Genomic DNA, 18,107 nt, shown 5'->3' with positions numbered 1-18,107 from the left:
TCTGTTTTGGGGGGGGGGGGGGGGGGGGGTTATTTTTCTACAGACATCATATGTAAGTCAACAACCATGGAATAAGTGCCAATGTTCAAAGTATCAGAGAGTCCCTTTAAAACCCGGAAAGGTCATGTTGCCCTTCAGCTGAGTTGAGCGGGTGGGTACCAACCACAAAGTGGGCCGGTACTTGAATACTAACTGACAAAACTGCATCACAATGTCAGCGATTTCAAATCTACCCATTTTGCAAGCCTTATGCCGTTTATTGACTTTTGCATTCAAATCGACAAACCGCACAGATATCAAACTTAAACCATGCCACAGACTCATTTTGACCTAGATTATGCATAAAACCGTAGGGGAAAAAAAAGTTGATTCTGATGGTAGGGGACCTTTAAACGATTTGGCGAAAAACAACGGTTGTAAAAATCTGTCAGCCAGATTTTCTGCCAAAATGAAAAGAACCAATCCATTCAGCAAGAAACATTAAGTAAACAGACTTTATTTGCTTAAGTGGGAAAGATTGAATTTGACCATTGTTCGAGGGAGACACTCCCCACACCTCAAATGTCTCTTCTCACAAGTGTCCTAATGGTTTCGCTGCATAAATTCTAGCAAGCAACAATGGAAAAGCAACACACAAGCGTGCATGTGTTGCGCATGTACGCTTGGTGCGCTTCCATCCGCCCACTCAAGACGACAGCATGCCAACTGGGATGCTTGGCAGTCGATAAGAGTTTGTACAAAATATATAAAATAAAATTAAAAAATGTAAAAAGTGCCTCGAACGGAGTAAAATGTGAATAGTCACGCATGCGTGTGTGAGAGAGTGAAAGGGTAGACTATTATTCGACACGTAGGATAACAAAAGTGATTTCACTGTACCCGCATTGCTTCACCACATACTGTAGCCTCTCCACAACATAACCTTGTTGTGTTTAAGATCGACGAAAGCCTTAACCATCAAACACTGATAATAGACACCACAGGAAAATGTTCAGTTTGTTGAACCAAACTTTTCCTTTTGACTTGACTGGCAGAATCAAAGGTGAATTGTGTTGTTTATCTATGAACTATGATGGCAACATGCAATAGGTCCATGCTGAAAAGAAAACAAAGAAAAGGCTAAAGCGGTCGCCTCTGCACGGAACTGCAGCGGAGGCCATGAATTATTAGTCAGCGGCCGTCTGTCTCTGGTGCGTCATGGACACAATCATCGCATGTGAGCTTTTAGAGGAGGGGCGGAGCTCTCGAAATGGTCAAGCATAAATTATGTCTCATTAAAGGTAATGCACGGACATTGGAATTAAGTCGTAACTTGCTTATTTCACAACCGATTTTGCATGAGGTTTTTACGTTTTTTTGTCAATGCCAAAGCGCATGCGATCAATACAATAACACTTGACCGGGCAATGCCGCGAATAGCCAAAGTTTGAGAGTAATTAATGCCCCTCAAAAAGGGTTGGAAGCAAAGGACTACCTTTGTCTAAATGAAGCTCCTCAACTCACTTCGAATGGTCTTCCACCAAGATGCCACCAGATGGCTCCAAAGTAATAGTGTTATCAGGGTAAAAAAAAAAAAAAAAAAAAAAAAAAATGGGGAAAAAAATGTGTTTTGAATAATTAGATTTTCTTTTTTTTTTTTTAAGCAAAGGGTGGGAAAAATGGAAATCCAAATCTTATGAAAAATAAAAGGGAATTTTATTTTGACATTATATCATCCAGGCCTACACTGAAATTAAGTGATGTAACCAAACGCAGAGAAATTGCAGTTTCTAGAAAAAAAAGAAAAAAAGGAAAAGAAAACAAAAAAATCAAAGTGATGATCTGCTGCTTCTCCAGAGAACAGAATTGGACAATTTCTTAATAAAGGCTGTCTTATTGTCTTTTAATAACTCTTCTGTCATGACTCCGCTGAGGACGAAATCTGGAAGCCCTCGCACAAGCAAGCGCCTATCGTATCCTGACCAGTGACACGCACGCTGAGCTGGCTTTATTACCTGCAGCGTGTTCTCTCTCTCCTCAATAACGTTTGAGCTAGCGTGAGCGTTCAATTCATTAGGCACACCTGTGCGCTCGGTGCGAGAAGCGGGGCAGAAATGACGCTAATCGAGCGGCTAAAGCCGGCCGCGCATTGAGCAACACGACAGAACACTCCGGAAGAATTCAAATGGCATCGCGCAGTGTGTGTGGTTCTGCAACTCGTTTGGCTGCAATTCCAAATGTCGACTCGCATGTGGGTGGCGTTGGAATAGCATAGAGACAATGGAAATGCCAGGGTGTATCACATGATCTTTCACCACAAAAATGACCAATATTTACATTTTTAAAGATGAGAACGAAAAATTTCAATAACATTTAATGCCACTCCCAGTTGACGTTAGCATACATAAAACCAAGAGAATTACATGTGTATTTAAGACGACCACATAGCTGTGCCTTAAAAAAATGTCTGCTAAGCTTAATTCTAACAACCAAGGCAAAACGCCAGAGATGGGCTAACGAATCACATCAGTGTTGCTTTGGTATAATGCTTTCAGTAATGGATGTTAGAAGAAAAATAGTGCAACAATATACACAGGCATATAGTCTTCATCCTACGCATAAAACCACTAATGTTACGGCAGTGTACCGAGTCAATTACAATAGTTGTGAGTTTTCTTCGTTTCTGCACGCCTGCATTATACTCCCCCCGGTGGCCAAGTCGTACATAACAGAAGGAGTTGCAATGAATTAATGAACAAACGGTTTCATTCTATACTTTCAATTTCATGATGATATGTTTTATAAGGTACAATTTTAGGGGGAAAACAGGAACAGATTAATGGAATTTCCATTCTTCCAATGGAGAACAATGACTTGAGATATGCAAATAATTTTCAAAGGATGAGGCGTGATCACAATCATGAAACAGACAAGATTGAAAAATCCAGTCTCTCCTTTCTTCTTGCCGTTTTCCTCTTTAGCCAGAGCAGCCAGTGCAATCCCTTTTTTGGTTGACAATCGTGCCATGTTTATGACGAAACAAAAATAAAGGTGGCGCTTCAAAACTGCAATTTTTGTGGCGAGCCGGTAGATCTGCGAGGATTCGTTGCCGACCGTAATTTGTCCAGTTCCGTCGAGCCGGTTTAAGTGGACGTCCAGTCGAGTCGGGAGGAAGCGGAGAGGCTCTGCGGCGACCACATGACCTTCCTGCTCATTCATTATTCACAAGCACAGCCAGAGTACTTTTGTGAACAAATTAGAGAGGTGCAATGGGTCAAAGTTACAAAGGCGCGGGTGGCGACTGGAAGTCACGTGTTGCTCAACATGAATATTTCAGGGGGACCGATCGGCAGACCACAGAGGGGGAGGGGGGACACACACCCCGCCCCCAAACGACCCCTAACCAAAGAAACCCGCAGGGCTCAAATAAGGGAGCGCCAAAACCACGAAGAAACACCCTCCCAGCAGCCCGCGGCAAAGACCAAAATGAACACCCGACCCGGGGCTCCCCACAACCAGCACCAATATGAAACCCATGAACCAAAAGCCAATGTGTACGGGAATAAACCAATCAACCCGACACCCACCCATTGACGTCCCAGCCAAAAGTCAAATACAGCACTGCCAATGCAGCCACCCGGGACTGGCCCACCCCGCCAAATGGTCCATACGCACAAGCCCCAACCCGACCCCCAGCTCCAAGCTCACAGCCCCCGCCCCCAAGGGTACACGGCACCCTGACACGAAAAGCAACCCCACACGTCACCGGTGACCTTCCACCCTTCCCCTTCAATGGATGAAACCAAATGCCATCCCCCCCCTGACCTCCATCGACGAGGGACAGGACCAGTGCCCGAGGGACCGCGAGACAACGCACGTGCGAACCGCGCCCCAACCCACTGCGATGCAAAGTCGCCACGGCGAAGTTCCAGCTCAATGCCAAGTCGTCACCCTGCCAGACGCCCACGCCGGCCCGAGCCCCAAAACAAACGCCCCCCAAAAAATAAATAAATATAAAATACAATTTTAAAAAAACAACCACCCACCATTTAATTTCAGTGAGCAACTCTTTAAAAACCGAGCATGTATGTATGTATTCATGCGAGAAAGCAAGGAAGTCCAAATTTAAGAAGAGTGTGTGATCGCTTCAGAATCAGAATCATCTTTATTTTGCCAAGTATGTCCAAAAAACACACTTTGTCTCCGGTAGTTGGAGCCGCTCTCGTACGACAACAGACACTCAATTGACAGTGAATACTTTTGAGACATTGAGAAAAACAGTCAGTGAGCAATAAAAGGTTGCTTCTACCTATGCATTCATGTTGAAAGCAGGTGCCAGCTGCTCCTCATTAGCATATGTACATGTCCGACTTTTGAGGCTGCACAAAGTAGCTCATGACTGATGGCTAGTTAGAAAGATATTTGATTGTTTGTATTTTCATACGTTTTGACAAAGGCTATTTTTCTCAGAGGAACGATTAATTTTCTGTAAAGAATATAAGAATATTTTTTTATCGCTATTGTTTCTGTGGATGTTGATAGTTGTTGCTGGGGGAAAAAAAACATCTTGCGTTATCAGGAAAAAGAAGCAAATCCCACAAGGGGGGTGGGGGGGGGGATTGGGGGGGGGTTTGAATGCCATTGTTATTTGCGGTTTAAATAAGGAGATTAAACAACAATTCAAACCGGAAATCATATTTTTGTGAAAAAGAATCTGAGATTTTATTCAAAAGCCATAATGCCGAACATTAAGGTTTTGATCACGAGTTGTTATTTTCCATGGATGATGGATGGATAGATGTGAAATTATGTGTGCATTTAGAAAAAAAGAGCCGGGCAACAAGACAAATAAGAAACAGGCTTTGTGTCCAACAAAAACACGTCACCACGGAAACGCTGAGCCGGGCCGCAATCTTCTGGCGGGAGGAAAGAAAAAGTATCAGGAAATGATCTCGCCACCTCAACAACAGCCCAGACCCCTCACTGGATTGTGGGAGCCGCTTCTTTTGCTTTGCATCGGCGTGCGTAAAGGCGATAAACCGCAGAGAAAGATGCCGACTGAAACCGCCCGGATTAGTGACTGTCACAGTCCATTGTTACATTGAGCAATAAAGACATCAGCAAATAATCCCATAAAATATTCCCATCGAATAATAATCTTTACTCGTGACGAGGACAAGCGGCGCCACCATCAGGCTCCTTCATAATGAACACCCGCATGAGCGCCAACCGGTAGCAGATTGCCACACTCAATAAATGGACAAGCATTTTTTTGGCCTACACCATCTAATGTGGGAGGAGCATGTCATCAAAGTTTGATGATCATTTAGGGGCTTCACCATGAAAATGGGGGTGCGAAGGCCCATTCATGAAAAAAATTAACCAGCGGTACCAGTTTCACGGGCTGACATGAAATTCAGTGGACACGTCTATCATAACAGGACACAAGAAAAATCTCAAGGATGCGTTTTTATGAATCTAGGCGGGACACGCAGCCGCTGCAATTTGATTGGCTGCTGCATCTGTCCCGCTGCAATACGATTGGCTGCTCCATGCAGGTAGAACACCCTACTGGATGCAGGCAGGAACGGGAGTCTCTGGCTTCAGCGTGGCAGCGTTATGAATCCCACTAACCCTAACCAACTCGACAGTTTTTATTTTGTACAAATGTGAGACATTTTTGTTCTCATTTGCCTAAATTCATAATAACATATGAAGGAACCATGACCGAAATTAAAAAGGAAGAGGGCCATTTTGGTTTGAAGCATCTATTTTGGGCGAATATTTGGGGCTTGTACTATGACCTTGTATTGAAGCAGGTATCATAGACGGTAGGCTTTACACGATCAGGATTTTTGGGTTTAAAAAAAAACAATAACCGATCACAAGATGGAGCAATGTGTCTATTTACATGACTTGTTCATTTATTGTATATATTGTGTACTGTATCCATCCATCCATTTTCTGTTCAGTTTATCCTCACAAGGGTTGCGGGCGTCCCAGCTCAAATTATTCTCTAGCATTTTAGACAAAAGTTAAAACACCAATGACCTCTAGGGCGCATTCAAGGACTTGCCATTGACATAAGTTGAGGTCAAATCAACATTACATGACAGAAATAATGGGTGCTAACTTACTGTAATGTACTGTAACTTCGTACTAGACGAAGACGCAGAGTTAAATGTCTTGTGCGGAGCCAAACGATGACGTCATTGATCCGATCAGCGACTTATGACATGAAAGCCAATCAGCATAAAATGCTAATTATCAGCCGATACCGATAACACCGATCAGATCGGCATCAAGTCTACTTGACGGACGGGCGACGCTAAATTGCCAATCTTGGTAGCGGGGAAGTTAACAGCTAGCTGCTCAACATAAGGTACCGTAAGCCCCAAAGATAAACAGGTTTTGCTTTTTGCAGGTTTGTTTTATAAATTGAAAAATATATATATATATATAAACTGCACTCTGTACTTGTATGAGATGTTACTGAGACAACTGCAGCGTGGGAGGGCACTGGATTTGCACTTAATTAAAATCTGCATGCTCGTTAAGACGAGGCGAGGGGCTTGTTATTCATCAATTACAGCTGGGGACTAATGAGTACAGTGATGCATCACTCAGCACGGCGACGAGACAACAAGGCCGCCTCTGTATTCAAGTTTAATGACACTGCGCTAATCCCACCGCTTATTAGAATATTAGGAGTAACCACACACTGCAAACGTCATCAGTCAGGAGAAAACAAAAATCACGCAAGAGGGAAGAGATTCCGCAGACGGACCACTGCCAATCTTTGGGAATCTCACAAGGAAAACTAACTTCACTTCTATGAATAAATGAATAACTTGACAGCACAGATCATGACCAAAAAATAAAAAATAAAAAATAAAAATAAATAAATAAATTGCACTTCTTCCACTCCTCAATTGCACCAAGGACGTGTTCACACAAAAATGACGTGACAGGGCTGTAGGGTTTTATTAAGGGTTTAAACCAAGGCGTCAAACTCGAGGCCCTCGAGGTCCAGCCCGTCAGATCACTTTATGTGGTCCACCAAAGCAAATTAAGTGCGTCTACTTCATGTTTCTTACTAAATGAGTTTGTTCTATTCATTTTGTCAGAAATATCTGACCCGTAATTGCCATTTTTCTTCACTTTCAACAGATATCACAAGCAGTTTATTTTCCACCAAACTATAGTTGTTTAAATATGCTTACATATTTGCATCCAACAATTTTCCATGACTACTTCTTTTTGTATTTGTTGTTACCAATAGATAGCACATAATCAACTGCAAGGAAAATTGTGTATATGTAATAATATAACGTGATGACGGTGAACCACCGCTATTTACTCAGGATATGATTGCGAAAATCTGTGCGGAATTGGGGCCCCCTCCTTAAAATGGTTCATAATTGCTTACAGACGCCACAAGATGGTGGCAGAAGCACTGGTTTTGTTGAAAGTAAGCTCCTCAACTCACTTAAACATAGTATTTGACACCAAGATGCCGTAGGATGGCAGCAAAGCCTTACTTTTGTTTAAATTAAGCTCTTCAATTCACTGCAACATAGTTCCTTTACACAAAGATGCCGCAAGATGGCGGCAAACCCCTACTTTTGTCTAAATGAAGCTCCTCAACTCACATCAGCATAGTTCCTTGACAGCAAGATGTCACAAGTTGGCACCAAAGCCCTACTTTTGTCAAAAGCATCCACGCCTCGCAACTTTACATTATTTGCGTCGGAGCTAGGTCCCTGAAAGAGCAAGCGGCAGAAATCTGAAAATTTGTGTTCCTTCAGGTCCAATCCACACACGTATGTAGTAGCCCCATGGGGGGATTCTCCAAGACTGTCGTGACGAGGACGCACCTGAACGCAGTGACGGCTTGTCAACCAGGCTGATGTTGCTCCTGGCTGGTGTGATCATCCTTGTGCGAACTGCGGAGAAAGCAGACAAGTCAGTGAGTGAGTGAGGGTCCATCAGTAACAATGTTTACATGGCCCCATTAACCCGACACGGCTTGATCTCTTCCTCCGCCGGCTTACATGACACCAAGGGTTAAGTGTTCCTTCATTGAGCCGCACTACTGCTGGGCTCATTCATTATTCATCGGGCGGCATCGGCAGGTGGGAATAACACGGTTATGTGCACCATTAGCGTGTTAGCCGCTAGCATCAAAGGCCAGCTAGCTTGAGCTTCTCCTCTCTGTAAATGATTCACGTTATCCATTTGAAATGGATTACATTATGCAGTCATATCGCTAGACTTTTGTGTAGGGAAAGATGTAGTCAAATTCCAAGGTAACGCACAAATTCAAACATTTGTAAGACTGTTCAAGCCCCCTCGGCTGTATTGAAACCCATCCCGTTGAAGTGATGTCAGAAATGTCTGGACTAACGGGTTTGAGCGAGAGGTTTCGTTCCTCGTGCACGTCGCTCACATATGATAGCGCCTTCTACTTTCATCGCCAACGCGAACCACATGAAAGCGCCTTCAAACGGAATTCACATTGCAAGGAAGTAGCACGGCGTAACGAGCCTTCGCCGGTGCGCAAACTGGCTGGAAAGAAAAACCCATGCTGGTGCTCATCCTTATTTTTATTCCGGAGGGTTCTGCAGAAGCTCACATGAGGGATGCTTGTAATTAGTACATGAATGAAAAAAACTACTCTTACCAGATTTGTGTGTGCGGGATGGGGTGGGGGGTTGTTAAGAGAGGAATAAGCTGCTTGCCGTTTCTTTTCAAATATATTTTTGACCCCCTGACAATATCTTTCATGAGACACACATGATAACGTTGCTGTTTAACTGGTCATATTGTACTGAAGCTTTTTCATGAATAATTCACACTAGGGCTGGGTGATATCGTCTTAAAAGTCTGATTTTCAAACTTAGTCATGTTTTCCCCTTTTTCGAAAAAACAAATGACAATGACATTATTAAAAAAAAAAAAACTTTGCTTTTTGTCCCCTCCTTGCCCCCGTTTTTGTAAACTGGCTCATCCCTGTTTACATCCAAAAGCTGCCCACCCCCCAAAAAATATTTACAAGAAATTATTCTGAGGTACGTTTACTGGCAACCATTAGTAAAATTATGATTTCATACCGGAGCAAAGAATCAAACCCAGAATCTCAAAAGTGTGAGGCAGACGTTCTAACCACCACTTCACCGTATTACTGTGACATTTAACATCCAGCTATCTTAACTGTCTGGATTCAGATTTCATTAAAAACGGTATCCTTAATGTCACAATTGACGTCAATGTGGAGTTATTGAATCAAGCTCACTTGAATCCTGGAAAGCGCATCAACCTTTGGAAATCTGATTTTTTAATATTGCAATGGAGTAATAAAGATGTGGTTGAAAATGTGTCCAGATGTTTGGTTAGCCCTGTATGTCTGTTTCAGTCTAGACCCATTGGCTAACACCTGAAAGAGTAAACACAAATTTTCCAAGCAAAGTTATTTTTGTAGCAAAATATGCACCTTGGGGGAAAAGAAAAGAAAAAAGAAAAAGTAGACATTTTCCACATAAACTTCAATGGAACTAGCCTGCGTGAGCGAACAGAGTAAAATTCAACCGAACTAGCCTGCGTGAGCTAACATATTGACATGCACAAACTAGTTAACAAGTATATGCGCAGCATTGTGTTAAAAAATAAACTTTGTGCCGCGTGGTGTGTCGTGAAATTTACCTCTAATTAAAGACTCGACTTGTTGCGAAACAGGTGACGACAAACGGACGTCAATCAGCCAGCAATGAATGAGGCTGGCCGCGCGGAGCATCCTGGGATATGTAGTCCTGCGTCTGTTTGCTGCTCGTAGCTTGCGTCCGTGGTGTTCTTTTGACGTACTCTTTTCGAAACGGATACCAATACTACTACTACTAAAAATAAAACCCGTTAATTATATATTACATCGTATAAATAGACAATTTCAGCTCAACTTTATTACAGTTATCTTCTCGCTCTAGTTATGGAAAGTTGTTTTTGGATTGAGAATGAATAAAATTTATACTAAAAGTGGAAGTTTTCAGTTGTTTTTTTTTCAAGAAACATCCATGTCCGAGGAAGAACAACCTATCAGAGACAGAAGGCGTCAATCATCATCAATCATTTGCCGCACACTCACAGCCGCTCACCCCCGCAGCCTCGGGCACCTGCCCCCCACTTTTTTACCATATGTGCCCCTATGTGTGCGGCACAAAGTGCCCTCGGAGCGGCCATAAGTGCCCAATATGCAGTTACGGACAAATGGGACCCTCTTAGGATCATTCTTGTCAAATCTGTACATACAGCTGATAACGCAACATGACGCTAGCATTATTACTGAACAAAAATAATTGCGAGTAACCTGATGAATCCCGGTTGGGTGGTAACTGAACAGTCGCTTTTTGCCAACCAACACACCACGTGACCATTTGGTAACGACCCGACTAACTTTCCTATAGTATAAATGTAACACAAGCTTAACCCAAGCTAGTAAATCACATTGGCCACTTTAGCTCTACATTTAGGCTCTAACGGTGTGAGCTAACGCAAACTAACCTCAAACTAGCATTAGCACTCAAGTTACCCAAGCTAACCCCAGGCTTGTAAATTACATTAGCCACCTTAGCACTGCTGTTACTGCATCATCCAATAGTACGCTAATGTAAGCTAAGTAAGTTGGCTCCAGTAGCTCGAATGGTAAAAATTGTTTCATGTGAGTCATTTCAAGTGACTAATAATAAGCTTGCACGTCGTTCGCCACGGGAAAATATCAAACTATGAGTTTTTATCAGCCACGTAAGCTCTAACGCATCATTTTATCTCCTCAAATGGTAAGCATGGTCACATTTGCGTGGCTATCTCAATAAAAGCTGTGTCACGGTTGTGGTTTCCTTCATATTTCTTCAAAGGTATGGAGCGATAAAGGTTTGCATGGTTGGTGTAAAAGATATCAGGAAGGGTGCCTGCAGCAAACTTTATCAAAGCCTCGCAGAGAGCCGCAAGTAACTTCACCCGTCCTGCTCTCCAAACGGAAAAAAAAAAACAAAAAAAACACACAAACGTTGACATTTCTGGTGAAGGACGACGGATTAGAAGATTCAAGTACGAATAAGTACGTGAGCTCCTTCTAGTGGTATGTGAAAGAATCACCGCCCAACTACAGTTCAGTTGTATTTAACTGTTAAATTCGTTATCTTCACATTTGCAGATTAATAACTGTTTGTTTAGAAATATTTGCTTAGGTGGACTGTCGGTAAAATTGTAGCTTACGTGCGATACGTTTTGATTGAACCACTATTTAGTTTTATTTCTAGATTTAAGTGGTGTGTGTTCATGTTCAAACTGTGCAGAACGCTACAGTGGATTACCATAATAATTAAATATACTTTTTGCTTTGAACTTTCCCATGAATGGGAAAACACAGATGGAGAAGAATTAGGTTTTCGGAGCCGTGTCCCAATACCTTTTGACCTCTAATCGTATGCAGGCGCGCTCGCGCTCGCGCCCGCTGCCTCCATGATATAAAAGCACATTTATACAGCAGCATACTAAAAGCTTTGGCATGCATTTGCATGCTGCGGCGGTGTTAAAAAATGCAAACCCCTTCAAACAGTCTCCTGCCTCTTCTCGAGCCTCCATGCAAACTCTGACGAAAAGCTCCAGCTATTTTTAGATACATATTCCTCAACATGTTTCATGGGGGAAGATGATTTGAGGTACAAGCGTGGTCATGCGACAAATTCAACTCGCATCTCAAGGCATTGTATTAACTTCACTTTTTTTTTTCCTTCAAAAACCTATCCTCCATTACCCGCTAAACTATCAGGGAGGAGCTACTGTTGAGCCTGGGTCGTTAGCGGAAGTCAACGTTGGCCTCATGTGCATGTACAGGTGCACTTGAATGGATGGATGGATTTTGAAATGATATTAAAGTGTTTTGGGATCACAGTTTTGGGTTTAAACTATCACTAAAATCCCCAAAATAAATAAATAAATAAATGTACTCATGACTTTTCGGTCCCAATCTTCTGCGAATACTGCGTGACTCCTGTAATGCACATTTGTTCATTTAGCATTTTCCCCCCTTAAAATTGGTTGAATTGACTTATTATTTGTTATTAATTTATCTCATTAAACGACTGTTGGATTTTTTTGTTGACAATGAAATAAATATGAGTCAAATAAACACAAAGCCTCATACACAGTGTGCAGAAAGTCTCTTTGGACTAACGGCCATATTTCAATATACAGCTCTAGAAAAAAACTGACCACTGAGAAATTCCTCTGATTTTATTATTTATATGTTTGAGTAATATTACCATTCTAGTTCATTTATTTGTTTGTCATTTAGAGCATTTATTTGCAGAAAGAAAGTGGTCAACACACACTTAATCACTCACACACACACACACAATTAATTCCCTTTCCCAACCCTGCCAAGTTTCTTGGCAAAGTGAAAGCGTTTTGGAAGAGAATAAAAGCGCTCTTGCACCCATTCTCCTCTCTTTCTTTTTTGGGGGACACTTTGAGTGAACGCTGCAAATAAACAACAACACACAAAGGCATCCATCCCCTCTTTCCTGGCATGCAGCGCAGCACAATCACAGACACATAGACCAAAGAGCTTCCTCTCACGCCGATCAATAAGCGGCTCGTCGGAGCGACTCCTCGCCCTCGGCGCGCAAAGTGCTGAGGCGAGGCCCGCCGGGCTGCTGACGCGCCCATCTTGTTGCATCGATCCGTCGGGTTATCGATTCCCTGCGGCGGGACGGATTGGGCGAGAGGCGGGGCTAAACCCTGGACTGATCGCCAGCCAATCACGGCGCACGTATGGACAAATAGGCATTTGCATTCACATGCGCACCTCTGGAGAATTTAGGGACAATTTAAGCCTCCAAACCTTGGTCTAAATAGGAAAGTAGTACAGTCATTGGTGTCAAGGAAGTATGTCAACGTGATGAATCGCGACTGGTGGGCGGAAAGAAAAAGTAAGGTTTAGCCTGGGTTATTAGTAGACGTAATGTAGAGTCTTCTGGGGGGGAGGGGAGGGCTTGGGTTCAGGTCAGTGGTGGGTTCAGTCTCCTGGGAATTCTCAGCACTCTTGATTATTTATGACCTGTGCACATTCATGTACATCATTGACATGTCATCTCTGATGAATTATTCAAATGACGACATGATCCATTAAGAACGGAGGCTGGGGAGACGTGAATACATGTACTCTCCAAATACTCTACGGGACTACATATCCAATGCAAGCATGTGACCACATACACTATGTACATTTGCAAATACATGTAGTATGTATGTGTGCGAAATTGCAAATACAAGGATTATGTAAATATGGGAATACATGTACTACGTACATATACACGACTACATATATACTCAGTAAGCAAAATACATGTACTATGTACATATGCGAATACATGCAGTACCTACCGTATGTTCGTATGCAAATTGATGATGTATGTATATATGTGAATACATGCAGTATGCGATCACATGTAGTACGTATGAATGCAAATACATGTACTATGATGTTTGTAAGTACATGTTGTATGAGCATACTCTGTACGTACACAACCAGTCAAGTTTGGACAGTTTTTCATTCAATAGTTGTAGAAGATGTGTCTAAACCTTTCACTGGTATTGTATGGGAATAATGTGAATACTGTATCTGTACTATGTACGCATGGGATGACACGCACTATGCACTATAAATGTTTGCTGTCTCAACAGTATTTAGTTTGCGTTGAAAGATTAAACTGCGCCTTGAAGGTTCAAACAAATGAAGAGGAACAATTGATTTGTTGTCTATTGATCTTCGCTCCGTAAAAGTCACACAGTGACTGTTGTACTTTCATTTGTTGCATTCTCTGGATTCTGCCTCGCAATAGCGACGGCAACACACGTCGTCGAGGCCTCCGCGGCGTTCCGACTTGAAAGTGAACTCTTCCAAGAATCCTTTCTGGAAGTTCTTTCAGTGTTGTGGAATGCAAGAAGCAGTTTAAAGTGTCTTGTGGTTGTCCTCAAGCCAAAATGTGTCAGCAAGACTTTTTCTTACAACTTAGAAATGGATGCTCTAGAAGCGCCGCAAGGACGGATTTAAAAGACTTCGGCTGTGGGAGAAACATGATGTCGCTGGTCACCGCATGGTTTCTGAGGCCCGCTTCTCGTCATGGCCTTGCATCTTGAAAACAACAGGAACCTATTCTGATCACTTCAAATCAATAGTTTTTGCGCGGTCAACGGAACAAGAATGTTTGACGATCATGAGAGGCCCTTGACTTGGACTATACGCTTCAAATCAATACGGTACTGTAGTGTTTTTGCTGTGAGATGTTCAGTATAATTGTCAATTCAGTGTTTTGCTATTAAAAAAAAGACAAACAAAAAAACCTTCAAGTCGCTTCCTCACTCATGCAGCCTCATCAATAAATGACCACAAATGAAGTTGCTCCTTTTTCTTGCTTGGTACCACCGGCTCCATCTTCATATCTGAGTGTGTCGGCTGGAAGCAAAAAAAAAAAAAAAAAAAAACAAACAAAAGAAAAACAATTCTGTTGAAAGCTGCATTGCTGCTTGGTTGCCACGCCTACGAAAATAACATCAACGCAAGGCCTTTAATGAGGACAATTTACAATACAATGAATGAGATAAAGTGTAAATAACAGGATGTTCGCGCATTATTGTGCTTATCTTTGTGAAAAGGAAGCCAGAAAAAAAATGTTGTAAAAGGAAAATAAATGACTAAAAAGATCAGATAATAATGTCTACCTGCAAGAATGCATGCCTGATTGCCACTGACTAATCTTTGCTGCCCTCTGCTGGACGATTTGGCTTTTTCGCACAGTTTTGATGACACCCTGGTAAAGAAAGAACATTTGTTGTGAATGCTTAAGTGTACTTACTGTATATACCCCTCATATTGTATCTTTCTGTAAAAAGATTAGAAATAGTACCTCAATACAGAGCAAGACGTCAAAACTAGATGGCGACAAGCCCCGCCTTTCACTCCAACGTGCTGCCTAGAACATTTACTAACGATGCAAATTGATACAACGACGAATACAGTTGAACAGAACGCATATTACCTGGGACTGGCTGGTGACCAGTCACGGGCACACTCCACCTCTCGCCCGAGTCACCCATCACCCTGATGAGGCCAAGCGCTATAGAGAACGGATGAATCGATGGATGCAGGACAAATATGACACTTGACAACAGTGAGTTTGAAAAATACTGTATATATTTATAATATTTTTACACAGGATCACATGACCACTTGCTAACAACCTTCATTGTGAACAAATCTTCCATTTCAGCCCTTTTAATGGCGGCAGCAGGTACGCCGAAACAAACAAGAACAACAATATTAATAATAAATATGAAATGTCAACATGAAATGCGACAAAAGCGAGCGTAGCAGCGAGTGGACCACACACTGATGCATGCTGGGAAGCTCCTCTACTGGCAGTACCGGGCGGAGAGGATCCCGACGACCCCCACCGGCTCATCGGAGAAACGTACGCTAACATGCTAACTAGCATCTAATCCCGTCCGAACGCTTCCAATCTGAAAGTCAACAACATTCTCACGCTTTGTCCTCTGCGCAGGCGTCTCTTCTGGGGGACGCACTCCGAGAAGATGGCAGCGTGGCCGCCGCGGTCAGTACTTATTGATCCCGAAGAGACGGACGCCGTGCAGCTGCGGCAGCTTGGGAATGAGAACGGTGAGCAGCGACACCGTGTTGACCACAAAGTGCACGCGGTCGTATTTGGTGTAAAAGCTGGTGAGGATGTACCTGCGCCATACACACGGAAGAGCAATCCATTAGCCATTGACGTGGTCATGCGGAATTTAGTGTTGATAGAATACAATTTAGAACCCACATTTGATCTGACAAAAACAAAAACATACCGTAATAACGTACTTAAACAGAATGCAAAGAATTACACGTTGCTTCTTACAGGACGATGGGCGTGATGGTGAGGAACTTGCGCGAGGCGGTGAACTGCACGCCGTAGTCCATCTGCTCCCAGTGAGTGAGGAGGCGGGCCTTGCCTTGGTCGGGGGTCTCGAAGGGCGTCCCTTTGACCGTGTGCAGGAGCAGGTACATGCACTGCGGCGCACAAACAAACAAACACATGATCAGTAGAGGATTACAAATAATACATTTTTTTTCACCAAAATATGATTTTAAATAGAGTTTTCCACTTCTCTTATAGAAAATGTAAATGACACTGAAATTGTTCAAAAAAGGTTTTGCTTTTTGGTTTTTTTCCTTTTTTTCCAAAAGATGGGGGTCACATAGAACTATATTTACTTTTAAAAAATGCTTTTTTCAATGAAGATAACATTACATACAGTCTAGACACCGTTAGTGGCAAACAAATAATAATAATCATTTAAAAAAAAAAGATTATTATTATTTTTAAAACATCATGATGTTGGATGAATGATGACGTGCGCCCGCCTACTAGGTTGTGGATGAGGTTAGTAAGAGTCCACACAACGGGCACGCTGGCGAAGGGGATGCTGAGCAGGATGACGTGCAGCAGGCCGATGCCTAGGATGTACGACAGCCACATGCCGCGGCTGTTCATCACGCGAGTGTTGGGGTTCACCTCGCTGTGTGCCGTACCCACATTCATGGCGGACACACCGGCTGCCACCTAAACAGTCAAAATAGGAATCGTCACCCCTCCATTTTCAGAGCCTGGACAGCTCAGCCGGAGCATTTGCCTTCCATTTTCTATACAACTTGTCCTCATTAGGGGCACGGGTGAGCTGGAACTGATCCCTGCTATCTTAGGCGAGAAGGGACTTTCATAGACTGGTCGACAATCAGTCAAAGGGCACATATGTTGCAATCAAATATAGAAATACTAATGCATATGTTAAAACGTATCAAATAACAGATTGATGGAAAAAATGAATAGTGTTAGGAATGTGCTAATGACTGCAGCATAACTGGACATGAAAAATCATTTTCACTTCATGTCTGGCTGGATTTTTGCTCAATACTACAGTGCATTTAAATACAGGTATACTTCATACAAATGACTCTGTATACATTTGTACTCTACTGGGCATAGTTTTTCGAGATTCACCAGGAAAGGGGTGAGTGTTGAAACCCATATCTTCCACGGGTGTGACCAAAAGTATGGGTGTTGAAAGGTGTGGGTATTGAAAGCAGTCTTCAATGAACTTAACATTCATCTTTTTAGATTTTGGAAACCAGATGAAGTACTGGAAGAAGAAAAAAACAGTAGCTCTGGGGGAACATGCAAACTGCACACAGGAAGGTCAGATCAGAGTTTTCAACCCGGAAGGTCAGAACTTCGAGGCAGATGTGCTAACCACTTGCGTAGAAAATATGACTCAAAATGCCAAAAATACATATGACAAGGAGACCGAGTAGATTATTTATATACCATCCTTTGTTGTAATGATTATTATGACTACGGCGCAGGGCATCTTCCTAAAGTGAAAGTAATAATTAGTCACGCCAGCCAATCAGAAGGCAGGTTTTAAGGTGCCTACGTAACATTACTAAAGTTAAACAAGCGACCTCTGACCCGGAGACAAACGCGGAAGTAAACAATAGCCAGCTAGCTAAAAAGGCTACCGCCTCCTTAGCTCATCACAAATGAGAGAAAAATGGTTCCGACACCGACCTGAGCAGGTTCGAGCGGTCCGTTATCCTGGCGAGGCTCTCGCTTACGGAAAAACCGCTTGCATCTTCGCGGCGCCCAGAGCAAATACTTAAAAAATGCAAATTTGACTACCCAGAAGACGCAAACACGGCTGCTTATTTTCAGTCGTCTTTCGCAGCAGCTGACAACACGGCGCCGTTTAAAGGCCTGACGTCATCTCTACTCGCCTCCGCACCACGGTCGGTCTCGGCCTCCAAGGTTCCGCCCACCAGGAGCTTTGCACGCTCGGGATTGGTCGGCTGGAGTCACGCGGGTAACACGGTCCAATCACGGAGTGCGTATAAATCCACGGAAGACGCCTCATTGAACGGGTTGAGTGTTGGCCCGTTGCTGCTACACGTCAGCGCGTCTGCCATATTGGATGTGGCATAAACTGATGCAGGTACTGTACTTCACAACGCGACGACA

The 18,107-nt window shown here is 42.9% G+C and overlaps 2 protein-coding genes across 3 annotated transcripts in view; both read right to left on the bottom strand.

The window, feature by feature from the left end:
• thrab (thyroid hormone receptor alpha b) overlaps positions 1 to 9,793 on the bottom strand; it is a 98,848-nt gene extending 89,055 nt beyond the window's left edge. The window contains exons 1-2 of the mRNA XM_061755424.1: positions 9,682 to 9,793; positions 7,857 to 7,925 (exon numbers count right to left, since the gene is read on the bottom strand). The gene's annotated coding sequence lies outside the window, so the exon portion shown is untranslated. The remainder of the gene's footprint in view (positions 1 to 7,856; positions 7,926 to 9,681) is intronic.
• A 5,414-nt stretch (positions 9,794 to 15,207) lies between these two features.
• ormdl3 (ORMDL sphingolipid biosynthesis regulator 3) lies at positions 15,208 to 17,835 on the bottom strand. 2 transcript variants are annotated; one of them, XM_061756823.1, is made up of 4 exons: positions 17,661 to 17,832; positions 16,461 to 16,655; positions 15,951 to 16,102; positions 15,208 to 15,784 (listed from the first exon to the last, which is right to left on the bottom strand). In XM_061756823.1, exons 2-4 carry the CDS (start codon positions 16,632 to 16,634, stop codon positions 15,649 to 15,651), a joined length of 462 nt encoding a protein of 153 aa, XP_061612807.1. In that variant the 5' UTR covers positions 16,635 to 16,655; positions 17,661 to 17,832; the 3' UTR covers positions 15,208 to 15,648. The 2 variants fall into 2 exon arrangements, with proteins under 2 accessions (XP_061612807.1, XP_061612809.1); XM_061756825.1 differs by having other exon boundaries at positions 15,645 to 15,784; positions 15,914 to 16,102; positions 17,661 to 17,835.
• Positions 17,836 to 18,107: the final 272 nt, after the last annotated feature.

This window comes from Phyllopteryx taeniolatus, chromosome 19 (assembly GCF_024500385.1).
Source record: "Phyllopteryx taeniolatus isolate TA_2022b chromosome 19, UOR_Ptae_1.2, whole genome shotgun sequence".
In the NCBI taxonomy this organism is placed as follows: domain Eukaryota; kingdom Metazoa; phylum Chordata; class Actinopteri; order Syngnathiformes; family Syngnathidae; genus Phyllopteryx; species Phyllopteryx taeniolatus.
Note: the sequence above shows the minus strand (reverse complement) of the source record. Positions and strands in the feature narration are given on the sequence as shown.

What these genes read in the sequence shown, in the direction of transcription:
- ormdl3 (XM_061756823.1), bottom strand. Translation starts at nt 16,634, where the DNA reads ATGAATGTGGGTACGGCACACAGCGAGGTGAACCCCAACACTCGCGTG. An exon ending in CTAACCTCATCCACAACCTA is followed by an intron (nt 16,103 to 16,460) that starts GTAGGCGGGCGC and finishes TGTGCGCCGCAG; the next exon opens with TGCATGTACCTGCTCCTGCA. An exon ending in ACCATCACGCCCATCGTCCT is followed by an intron (nt 15,785 to 15,950) that starts GTAAGAAGCAAC and finishes TGTATGGCGCAG; the next exon opens with GTACATCCTCACCAGCTTTT.